The sequence below is a fragment of the Castor canadensis genome, chromosome 7 (genome assembly GCF_047511655.1).
Source record: "Castor canadensis chromosome 7, mCasCan1.hap1v2, whole genome shotgun sequence".
In the NCBI taxonomy this organism is placed as follows: domain Eukaryota; kingdom Metazoa; phylum Chordata; class Mammalia; order Rodentia; family Castoridae; genus Castor; species Castor canadensis.
The window spans coordinates 57391336-57404779 of NC_133392.1; the positions used below are offsets into that span (position 1 = coordinate 57391336).

The following is a 13444-nucleotide window of genomic DNA, read 5'->3' on the forward strand; positions in this document are numbered from 1 at the left end:
TCATTTCTTCCCTCTCCCCCAATTATTTCTTTCTCATGTGACTAATTCAGTGGTTATGTTAGGCTGAATTTACAGAATCCTTTTTCATGATTTCTTCCTTTGAACCATTGACTTTGTGTTCTAAGTTGGGTCAATTGCTTTCTAGACCTGCTAGTCATCTGCTATCTTGTCATTTTATTCTTTGCATCCTGGGGTAGATTCATTATTTCAGTTTTCAATGTCTTATTATTTCTGTTTGTTTCATTTTGTTTAGTTTAAGCATATTTTTTTCTCAAAAAAGCATTTGTGCAAGTTAAAATTCATGGATTTTATGCTTGAAATAAAGTGTTTTATTTTGTCACATAATTGGGGTGAATATAGGATTTGTTTTAGTTTATTTTTCATTGCTATAACATACCTGGGTACCTTTATAAAGAAAACAGCATCATTGCTCTGGCAAGGACCTCACAGCAGATGGTATCACAACAGGGGAGCACACGCAGGAAGTCAGAGAGTTTGAGGTCCCTTCAGTTTCTTCCAAGGGAATGTCTTCAGTGATTATAGTACCTCTCGCTAGTCTCACTTCCCAAGATCCACCTCCTCTCAACTCACATACTACGGTCCAAACTTGAAAGGCAAACTCAAACAATATCCAAATCAGAGCAGTATTCTAAGTTTATATTAAATTTCTTATAAAATCTAAAGACATTACTTCATTGCCTTACAGAATCCAGTGTTGCTAATGAGAAGTTTACAAGCAAAGGTGGAACCCACTCCTCAGGAGAGCCCTCTAGTGGGCATTCTGGATTGAGGTTATTTTAACTATCTATCTGCATGTGTCCAGTTGCATCTATCTTCTGGAACTTTACTTGTTTATTACTTTTCTCTGATGATCCTACACTGTTACCATGGCTTCATGGGTTTATTCTTTTTGTGTTCCTTCACTATTACTTTGAAAGTATGCTAGACTGGACAGCACAGATACATCTGTTTGCTTTGCCTTCTTGCTAGCTTTCAAATAGATAGAAAAAGAAAAGCAAAAATGTTAGTCTCTGGATTCAAAGTTTTTGTATTCTAACTGTGAAGATAATATTAATATTATAATAATAAAAGTAATTAACAGAAATAGTAAGCCCTGAAAGGTGACTCAAGCCTGTAATCCGAGTTACTTGGGAGGCAGGTAAAGATTAATATCTTAGTTTGAGGCCAGTTTAGGCATAAAGTTTGTGAGACTCCATCTCAACAAATGGCTGGGTCTGGTGACCTGTCATCTACAACTTCTTGGGGAAGCATAAATAGGAGGATTTTGGTCCAAACTGGTCTGGGCATAAAGTGAGATCTGATCTTAATGATAACCAACACAAACAGGGTTGGTGGAGTGACTCAAATATAAAATGCCTATAGGTGCAAAGCCCTGAGTTCAAACCCCAGGACTGAAAACAAAAAAAGAAACAAACATTTAAAAACAGAAGTTGTTTGTAGAAGGCAGGATAAATAAATTAGGGGAGAGGGCAAGAAAAATATAACATTTTAATGTATTACTTCTGTTGAAATGATTTTTTTGTTTTTTAAATTAGTACCTGTACTCTAATCCTTCTTTCTAATTATGTAGAAATTTTGAGGCAGGTGATAAAGGAATGTGCATTACCTTTCCTAAATCACTATGTCTTATAATCAACACTAGACTTTAGAATACCTGTAATTTTAAAGAAATACTGCTGGCAGTATTTATAATAAATGATACCTTTAAAATCCCTATATCAGCAGAGGAATTTTATAATATAAATTGTTCACTTAACTTTAACTGCTACAAATTTTGGCAGACAGTAAAATTAAATGGTGGATGATCACCAGAATGTATTACATTTTTTAAGATACCACTGGATTACTAACACATCTCAAGAGAAGAAACCTCATGCAGATTGTGAGCCTGCTTCATGGGATTGCTAGTTAAGCAGTGGTCCTTTCTTCTGTAATTGATGAAAGCTGTAAATTACCATGAGCTAAAATATTTGATTTACAAAGTGAATATGTTTGTCAAAAGAAATTAGCATGGCATATGGTGGGAAGGCCTTTCTAGCTAAAAAAAACTCTTTGTTATTTTTTTTAAATTTTTTCTGATTTTCCTATCTTGATTAATGGAACACATTTTGATGGACACTTGTTCTACTTCCAGCATTGTTCTTCCAACTATGTGGCTGATTACAATTTCCTTTCCCCCTACAGTGAAATAATCCTCCCTTCCTTCATTGAAGATTTTGAGATAGCAACCATATTTATTGTTCTCTCCAAGAGAGAGGCAAATAATCTTTAATTCACCAAATCATGATATATTATTTATTGACTTCAGTGAATAAAATATTCACATGTATTAATAAAGCTTATTCATAATGCTGGCATTTACAAAGTCTACCCTGTTAATTTATTTTTCTCTTTACAATTTGCAAAAAGTGAGAAATGTAAATTCTCACCATTTGCACTCATGTCTATGAAGTCTGATAGCATAAGTGCAATGTACCTTACTTTTGCAATAGCAACAGCACTATTTACTGTAGAAATCCTTAATTCTTCACTTACTAAACTTGCTCTTATCTTGAAACTTGACAATATAATTATGTTTGCTGTGACTACCTCCATCCAACCAGGACTACATCTAAAGATCTTCAGAAAAATTGACAAAAAAGACAGTCCTAGGAAGGAGAGGCTGAGAATGAAATGTCTAAAACCAATGCCAATTAAGTTCTGCTGTCTGCACCAATTATTTACCACCAAGAGAAATACGATCTGATTTACACACTTGATTTCACATGATTTATAATCTCTCTAAAGCCAGAGGAAAGAAAATCTAAGGGATACACTACCTACCTCCATTTATTCTATAGCCTCAGTGTCCTTGAAGCTCAAATTTAGTTTTACAGGTAAGTATATAAAAGGCTGAGCAGCTCACATTAACAAGTACACAACCAGAATTTTGAGGCTATATATAAAGATCTCCAAAAATGGCAAAATTGCCTTTATAGTTGAGGGCAATTAATACATGCAACATGCTTGAAACAATGGAAGGGAGTTACATCTTTAGTGTCATAAATGTGATTTGTAAAATGGAATGAAAGGAAGAAGGCGTCTGCTAGATATTGTCTACATTTAAAAAACATGTACTATGTCACAATTTATAAACATTTTACTATAATTCTCTTATGAAGAAATTTAATTATTGGATTATCAGTAGATACCTGTCTAGCTGGAAGCTCCCTACCAAGTGTACTATTACCATAATGGTGTGTGGTCATGAGTTACAGGGTGTTGAAATATTGATCTCTTTAGCCTTCATGGTTGCTGGGAAGAAGCTAAGAATATTCCAGAATCCAGAGCTTCTGACCTCTGCTAGACTTAAGTAGCTCTTTTTCTTTTTTCCAATGGCTAGGCAAAATGCTATGATTCTGGAAAGCACTGGTTTGTGTAGTTGCAAAGAATGTCTATTACTTAGTAATATTAAAATGAGTGACATGTAAGTCCTTCCCTGATTACATTTGAAACAAAATGATACAATTCAATACAGGTATATTTGAAAAGTACTGAGATACAGGCTTGTTAATTTTCTGCCATTACTATAGTTAAAAGAAAAAAAATCACTGAAGAATGTACTTTCTTCTCTTTACCAAAAACTTCATAGAAAACGCAAAACAAACATTGTGTTATTAAGCCACTCTTTTGGCAATGAATTGTATTCACGTCATATATCTGTTCATGGCATATCTTCCCTGGAACATATCTTGATTTGGAGTGGTAGCATAATACCTCATTTAATAAATCTAGCAGACATAAAACAGACTTCTATTCTTGTTTTGAAAAAATCGTAAACCATCAGAAAGAACTGAATTTGTAACAAGCTGCTGAGGGCAACGCTCCTAATTGGATGATGAGGGTAGAAGTATTTCTGTTGTCCTGGTGATGACCAATCAAGTTGATAAAATCAATCCTTAGTTTCCCCACTCTGGATTATCCCTGTTGATAATCATCCTCTCCTGCTTCTGATCCACCCCCACCTTTACTTACTCTCAAAATTCCCTTCCTGTGCTGGGAATCTGCCAGTATGAGTTTGTTAGGCACAACAATGTCTCCATAGAAGCTCAAAGGCTGGGTACTGGCCCTTTGTATACTCTCAGGCAAGATGTACACACAATCGGCATTACGATGATATATTGCTTCTGCCCAGAAAGTGGACTTCAAACCAAATAAGATAAAAGCAGGCATATTTTAGGATTTATTCCAGTGGTGGAAGCGTTTGGAATGTGGTGGCAAATGAATGTACCATCAGTGAGATCCAGTGTTATAACATTATAATGACATTAGTGCATTCAAATTTCAGAATGGGCTGGAAAAGAACCTCTAACAGCTGTTCTTCTGGATGACTTTGACTGTGGTGCCATATGCAGTGTCTCTTTTGGTTTTCCTGCTGATTGTACTTCATCCTTCATGTGTGTATTTTGCTTAATTTAGCAAAATATCATTAGTTTCTGTGGTTCACAACCCATAATAAAAACGAATACTTCATGCTAGATCCATTCAAATACAAATTATTATTCTTCCTGTTAACCTTCCTATATACAAGGTTCATAGAATAAATCTGAGTTTGTTTTTTAATAGCAGTATATAAAAGTATGATCGGAACAAAAGGTGTGACCTAAATATTGTCTTGCATCTGAGGCAGGTCACAGGAGTTCCAGAGTTAAAGAAGCAAGACTTCTGAAATATCTTCACATTGATGAATAACCACAGAGCAGATTCCTTTATTCCAACCCTTGTCTCAACTCTCCCTTCCTTTTAGCCCAAGCTAACTCATCTTCATTTGATATTAATCTCATAGTTACATAGTGTCACATTTTCCAGATATGGCAATCTCTCATTGCCTTCCTGTGGTTCTCTTGAATCCACTCTTAAACTCTATATTTTTCATTCTTCTAACAAGTAGAACTTCTACTATATGTCAGCAAGTATACTGTATACATTTTTCTTAATAAGGTATTACCAATGATGGCATTTTAGATTAATCCATGCATCATATCCAAAAGATCAGAAAATCTTTTGCGTCACACTGTAAATATAGGGATTTCAGAATTTTATAGCATTTTGTTTGTTCTGATATGTTTCTATTTCCATTTACTTAATATGGAAGATAAGAAGTACCATCATTCTCCTAACTAGATTTGAGCTGTATAGAAATCCAGTCCTTCTTGAGTAGAATACGTGCTTTACACTTAGAAATTCTAGTTAGCCATACTTTCTTTTATTATTTATTTATTTAATTCATTTATTCACATGTGCATTAGCCATACTTTCTTCAACTCAGTGTTATCCATGGGCTCCATGCTCATGAGGAAACAGAAGCATTTCCAAAGATGTGGGACCATATTCTTTAGCTGTTCAACTTGTCACTTAACTTCCTTCTGTGTAATCACCACGAAGATACTTGGTTATCCAGATTGGCCAAGTGATCTGCAGTCAGGAGCCTCTGTTGTTAGTGCTGTTTGATCAGCTGTGTTCAAGAGTGTCAGATTCAGGCTGAAGCTAAAAGGAAGAGGAATGGAAATTCTGCAGCCTGTCTCAGACTGTCACAAGGGGAGCAAACTTTGCCATAAAGTGTTTCTGAATTTTAAAGCTTGGTTGCTACTTCTTACAAGGATTTGCTGGAAGCATTAGTGAAATTAGGTTCAGTGGGATCTTTCAACAGATGTAGTTCAAGCTGGTTCTTGTAAGTAATTGAATACACAAAAGTCACGATCTCTTGAGTTCAAAAGCTTGCTGAAGAACCTTTTAAAAATATGACCCTAGGTTTTCTGGAAGTGGTTAATATCTAACTCTTGAATGTAATGAATCACTTCCTTAATCTTCCTTAATCTTTTCTCTGCCCCAGCCTTTGACATAGCCCAGTGCTTCTAATTTTTTTTTCCTGAATTGGGATGACAACTTACTTTCTGACTTAGCCTCATTATACTGCATCACTATACAATCGCAAATTTAAGTTTAGGGAAGAACTTGGTGATCAGTGCTTGTTAGGCACTTTTACTACATGTAGCTGCTACTGGGGAAGATAAAAATAAAGTGTAGTGCCTACCTAGGACATTGCAAACTTGTCTATAAATGGCTCATTATGATAAAAGACAAAGGGAAATAAACATTAACTAGAGGACAACCTCATCCACAGACAGATAATGAAGCAATTAATTCTAAGTAAAAGGGATTCCAAACTACCACTGCAAAGGTGATGGCATTTGTGGCAAAGTGTTAAATAACAATTATATTTTGGAGGGCAATAGAGAAGAAAAGGTATCCGAACTACAGGATAGAATAATCAAAGCCATACCGTCAAGCCAGGATGTGACACACAAGTCTGTAGTCACAGCATTTGGGAGGTAGAGACAGGACTGTGAGTCCGAGGCCCACCTGGGCTACACAAAACCAAATAGAAATAGAAGCTCAGCTCATCTGTGAGGTTTGTTTTTACTTTTATTTTCATTAGTTGCTTAATCTAACACAAGACACAAAGACAGACTCTGGGAGAGATGGAAAGGGGAAATAAAGGAATTCCTTTTTCTCCTGTAGTTTACATTCAGTTTTGAAAATGAAAAACAGTCATTTCCATATAAGGATATCTGAAAAGTTCATCCACAGCAAACAGTTGTCTGGAATACTGTCTCTGAGAAGAATGTCCCTTAAAAGTGACAATACTTGGAAACAGAAAGAAGTCACTACTGCCAGAGGTAGTGAGGAGGACTTCTAGAAGACAAGAATATATATATTTCTTGGGAGATGGATATAATTTAATGTGAAAATCAAGAGGCAGTAATGTTCAAATTCAGAAAGATAGCATGAAGATCTAGAGGCAAGATCAATCCTGACATGTCCGTGTGATTCACGTAGATGTAGTAGAAGGTATCTTTTACCCCATTCTGGAAAGAAAAAGTCAGGAATAATATTTTGTGTGAATTTTAGAAAGACAAAATGAGTATATAATAAGAGGGAAAGAAGGAACTATGGTGTGGTGGAGACTGTGTTCCAGGCTTAACAAAAGAGAACAATACCCTAAGCTCCAGCCAACTTCACAATGAAAATTACATTGCTTTACTTTACTGGACATAGAAAAATTCTTTGAGTCATAACTACAATGTAGAATTCTAAGTTTCAAATACCACTGGACTGTAGAGGACAAACACTTCTTGACCAAAAAAGCCCCTCTTTATTTAATCTATACTATTTAAACTTTTAGGGCAGAGATGCAGCATGAGGAAAGTGGCATGTTTGATCAAGCTTATGAAGGCAATCAAGCCTATTAACTTAATTATAATTTACCAAAGTCTATCTGCGATTTGTCTTGTTGAAGAAAAAAAATAGAACAAAATTTCAAAAACAGTCTCAAATATCTACAGCTCATTTGTCTTTAGGTAAAAATGTTCTAACTGTTTGATTCTTCTCTATTCTAAGGAAAGAATTCTGGGTTTGAATTTTGCAGTATGGGTCTTATCGGGTACTTGATAGATGAGCTTTTATTTCCCATAAATATCAGTTGCCAAAAATGGATACCATCAGAATGACTTGGTCAGTTTTATTTATGTGTCTGTTCTGTTTTCCACAATGAGCCTGGCTGACAGTATAACAAGGTGGGATTTGGAGGTTTGCAACAGATGCTTTTGGGCCTGCTAATTCCTGAATTTGATAGAGTCCATAAATCACACAAAAATATACTATGTCAGTACACTTCTGCTCTAGATTTTTCCCTAGCCTCATATGAACAAATAAAGTTGATGTTAAGATTATAACTTGACATTGCAATCTAGACTTGTTATTTAACAAAAAAGCCAATATATTTTCTATCCACATCAAGAATCCTTGACAGGTAAGTGCGGGAGCTCAGTGACAGGGAAGAATGGGGTTAAAGAAAACGTTTCACATGGAGATTACAATATTATGCTTCTGAGTGAAATGCAGCACTCCAGATGTTGACTACATTTCACTCAAAATCAGCTGCTAGCATGTGGGGACAACGTAAATTCCTGAAATGCACAGGGCAATTTTATCTCCTAATGCTGAGAAAACACTTAGAAGATCATCTAATCTTGAAAATGTGCTAATGAGTCAAGGAAGTCTGATTAAAATCAAAGGTGCCATGTTCCAAAAACACCCTTGGTGATTTAGATAAAGTATGACTTAGGTTTCATCATTGATGACAATACTTTAACACAAATTTTGCAAAGATTAGGATGTCTCAAGAATGAAAGCAACTCAAATAGCTCCTCATTAAGTTACTTTCCAGGAAGTTGGGTTAAGAACTAAGAACTAAATAGAAGAAAAAGAAACAAAGAGAAAAATAGGCTGCATAAGTAAGTTTTTCATGCTAAAATGTGAACTCTGAACACTTTACAATACAAAACATGACATTTCCAAATATGTAATTTGATAATTATTTATAAATAATATGAAGCAGGAGTGAACAAAGGATGAATATCCCCTGTTGGTTAATTGTGGAGGATAGAAGATTTGGAAATTCTTTTTTTCGGAGACAATATCTCAATGGGAGAGAGAATGCTAACATTTTTCATCTTTGGTTAAGGTTGAACTGATCTAATTAGGTTTCTCATCTAATTTATTGCTCAGAATTCCCTTTAGTGAGGCATGCTTTTGATAAAATTCAAGGTAAGATATTTGGAGAAAAGTTTGATTTAGATGTATTTTAAAAATCAGGAGTTTTCTTCAAGGATACAGCAAATTATTATCTGAAAAACTAAAATGACAAAACAGGAGAGGAAGATACAACATGGCAACTAGGGCTCAGAAGCAGACAGAATGAGCTCCATAAATAAAAATATCTTGCTGAGTTGCTGGAGCCTCATTTGGTGGAAATAAAGCACCAAGGAGAATCAAAACTTGACACCCTGAACCCCTAGCCCAAAGCTTCTCCAGGCCACATTACACTGAGAAAACAGGAGGGCTCCACACTGCCAGATGCCAGGTCCAAACCTGCTTGGAAGACATTCGGCATATCAAACAGGGAGTGCCAAACGTCACACAGTATTTCCCCAGCCACCCCTGGGATAAACCAGCATAGCTTCCTTGGCAGACTGACCCCCTCCCACACACAAAAAAACTGAATAAACAGGAACTGAAAACTAGGGGCGGGAATGCTGTAAATGCACCAGAGTAGAGGGGAGGAGAAAGGAGCTGATCTCCATGAAAACTTTCAGCAAACAAAGGCTGGAAAGGCAGAAGGGCAGACAGCAGGTTGGAGACCTCATTGACAGAAACACTGGCTTAGGGTGAAAGGCTGGAAGAAAATTTACCATACCAATGGCCCCTGAAAACAGGCAGGAGTAGCAATACTTATCTCGGACAAAGTAGACTTCAAACTTACATTGATCAAATGAGATAAAGAAGGACACCCCATACTAATAAAAAGGAAAATTACAATTATCAAGTTATATGCACCCAACATTGGTACACCAAATTTCATCAAACATACTCTGAGGGAGCTAAAAGCATATATAGACTCCAACACAGTAGTAGTGGGAGACTTTAATACCCCCTTATCACCAATAGATAGGTCAACCAAACAAAAAAATCAATAAAGAAATTCTAGAACTAAATCACACCATAATCAAAAGGACCTAGCTGATGTTTACAGACTATTTCATCAAACTTCTGCACAATATACATTCTTCTCAGAAGCCCATGGAACATTCTCCAAAATTGATCATATCTATTTTAGAATTTTAACTGAAGTTATATACACTAGTTAGAAAGAATTGTTTTTTCTTCTGGCTATGATAATGTAGCCAGATTGATTAGATAGCAAGTAAGGGCATCACATATTATAGAGGTATTAACCAACTTATAATTAGTATGTAAACAATTTTATTTGATTTTAATTTTCTGATTTCAGATTAGTTGTGAACACACAATGTGTGAACACACAATTTTGAATTTCTCTTCTGCTTCTTTCTGGGCATATGGCAGATATAAACTCTTTCCTGTGGCGTATAAAAATGAAAACTTGGCACATCATATGGATAATATGATCACAAAGAGCATACCATAAGACTTTACTGAGATGATTCCAAAAAGGGGATATAGGGGCAAAATATAGTATCCCTGGTAGACTGTAACTAGTCAGTTCCCCACAGGAAATTGTCATTTAGCTAAAAAGAGAATGCTTTGATACATTCTTCTTTTATTTAAAATTCTGTTCCCAAAAGATAGAAAAAATTATTGATACAGGTAACACTGTACTTTATTTTAACCAACAAGAAAGGACCACTTCAACCTAGCATAGGGAAGACAGACTGAGTGACCATAATACAACCAGGTTCCTAAGCAAGGAAATGTATTTCCACACCTAACTAGAAAAGCAACTTCTATGTGCCCTATTTGTGACTTTGAGGAGTAGGTATAGGAGTATCAGTTTAATATCAAGAGTTGCAGATCTATCTCCTTCATCTTTACTTAGCAAATTTTTCATGTTTCATTAATTTTAAAATATTTTAAAGAGAGTATGGTGGAACAATTATGAGCTCATGTATGAAACTGAAAAATGAAACCTGTTGAAACTGTTCCAGGAATGGCGATAGGGAGAGCAAAGGAGAACGATGAAGCAGGTGAATTCAACTATATATTGTAAAAACTTTGGAAAAATGTCACAATGTACTCCAGTAGAAAAATAATTTTTAAAAAAAGGAAAAAAGAGATAATGAGCAAACTATGTGCCAGGATTCATCAGCAATTTTTGTATCAACATACTAGGGAATACAAAAAACTAGTCATCAATTCACTGTAAACTTCGCTAAGTTTGCCTTGAAGCCTGGTGCTTCAGAAATAGGCTTTAGTGAATGTTATTTAACTCTTGTTAAGCTTTTTAAAATTAATTCACCTCAGGAAAGAACTTCAAAAATAAAAGGAGAGTAAATATTTTTTAAATCACTATCATTGTCCCTTCTACCTTTTTCACTAAATAATGGGTGTATCTTCCAAACTTAATATGCTTTATGCATAACATAAAACATGATTCTCTAAGATGGATGATGTAAGTATGGAATTTCAAGTACTGTAGGGATCATGGATACAATGTCACTCTAGTTTTAAGAGGGAATAAAATAATTCTACCTGAGCATTTCACAAATTCACTGAAAGTGTTTTTTTTTTTAGAAAAACATTGTCATAAATTCATAATGAATTTATGAATTCATATCAATCCTGACACTTCTATAAGATTCTCGGAGAAAAGTTAACAATAATTTTTAAACAGAAAAATGTCATTCTCTGAGTGACTCAAAACATATCCTGGCTGATTTTAGAAAATAGTAATTTGGGTACTGTACCCCCCCAAAAAATCCTAGTTGCATATTTCTTAAGCAATCAAAGAAGATTATGGACAAGGGCAAAATGTCATTTTGCAAACCACTGCAGTTGAAGGGAGACAACATTTCTCTGGAAACATGACAAACTTGTTATGTTTAAGTAACAAAAGCCTGGGGGTGTCAATGATTCGGCTAAAAGAGGGTCTGGAGACTAGTATGTACTTAATACCATAGTGGTCCAACTACATCTCAGAACATCTCTATCATTAATAAACATTCATAAATGGGTAAGGCTTATGGGTAGCTTACATATTGCATATATTTATGAAAGACCTTTTTTCCCCAAATAATGTATTTACTTCACTAGAATAGATTTCAAATCGTATAACCATAGGATATAAGCACTGATCAGATTATATAGCAGCATTGTGTATGTCAAAACATCCTCCTTTCCATAAATATAAACATTTGGTTGCAGTGTGGATTCAAATGTTAGGAAGAGTGCAGTTGTCATTGGAGACTGAGACTCACCAGTACTTGTGAGGAAGTTGACATTTCTCATTACACCTTCCGTGTAAGCCCCGGGTTCATAACTGTCCATTTCCCCTGTGACAACGTGAGCAACTCTCGCTGCACGTCCTCTGATAGCACCTGCAGCACGGTCTAAATTATCAGCGTCCTGATCTCTCAAGGCTATGATACACTTGTTGACATCTTCCAAGATGTGACTTTCTGTGAATGAACAGATGAAATTAGTCTTGTGTGTTCTTTAAATCACACAAATCTAGCATATTATAATGATATTAACTTCTGACTTCAGAAGTATACATGGAGGACACTGAGAATTAATTATGAAGGAAAATTGCAGATATTTTGCTCATACTTATTTTTAATAGAAAAATCCATTAAACAGAAAATTTACATTTTAAGAGTTTTTTTTTCATTTTTATTATCATATCTTTATTGCATGGGGGAATTCCAAATAGCCTTGCATTGTCCATTGGTTCGATTCCCGCCCCCCCATCCTCCCTAAACCCCTTTGCAACTCCACTTAAAGCAACTGCAAGAGGGTTCATTGTTTTATTTCATGTATGTATATGAAACCCACTAATCATATTCCCTCACCTTTCCTCTCCCCATTCACTCTCCACCCTCCCACAAGTAATTCCCCATGGTACATATTTAGCGGTCATCACTTTAATTTTTAATTCTAAAGCTGTGTTCAAAGGTGTTTCTTGATATATCCCAAGTGTGAAAATACTGTGCTTTGGTCCTTTCAAACCCTCCATCAAACTTTTTGGTCACATGCTATTTTAGTTTGCAGTTCTAGTAGATTATGTTTTAAATTTGGTGACATATAGGTGAAAAGTAAGGACAGTTTTTAGATTAAAATGAAAATAAAATATACACTGATGGAATGATGAATTCTGAATAAAAGCAATATTATACAGATTATAAAACTTCAAATATATCACTTATGCCAAATATATGAAAGAATAAAACCATGGAATTATATTTAACTAATGTTCATTGATGTACTATAAGGTTTAATCCAATTATAGAAAGTTTCTAATTTAGTAGATAATGAAAATGCAACTCTGTGAAAACACATTTTTTTCACACACACACACACACACACACACACACACACACAAGCACACAAACACTTTTTAAAAATTTAAAGATTGGTTTGAAGCAAATGAATCCCAGGGAGAGCTGCCTATTCTGAAATAAGTCTACAGACCTCCTCCTTCTCCTTCCCCCATGGTATGATTAGTGCATGAAGATAGCAGAGAGTTATTATCATGGTACAATCATATTTTATTTTTCTATAAAATGACTAACTCTCAGATAAAACTCATGGCAGGAGAAGAACAAATATGTGCAATATTAACAATATGGTCAATGATTTATTTTTATTTGTTTGTTTTTTGTGGCAAGGTCTCACTATGTAGCCCAGGCTGCCCCACTGTGTAGCACAGATTGGCCTCAAATTCTAGAGTTTCCTGTCTTGTTCTCTTGAAGACTGGGATTATAGGCTAAGATTACAGGCATACAACACAATGCCGAGCTAATGATATTTTTAAGAAATTAAGAGGTTACTAATTCATCTTCTGGCT

At 35.2% G+C, this 13444-nt stretch overlaps 1 protein-coding gene across 4 annotated transcripts in view; it reads right to left on the reverse strand.

Moving 5' to 3' along the window:
- Ctnna3 (catenin alpha 3) overlaps positions 1-13444 on the reverse strand; it is a 1740232-nt gene that overhangs the window by 393853 nt on the left and 1332935 nt on the right. For all 4 annotated transcript variants that reach the window (XM_074078977.1, XM_074078976.1, XM_074078978.1 and 1 more), the window contains one exon: positions 11856-12056. In XM_074078977.1, coding sequence (XP_073935078.1) covers positions 11856-12056 — 201 coding nt within the window. The remainder of the gene's footprint in view (positions 1-11855; positions 12057-13444) is intronic.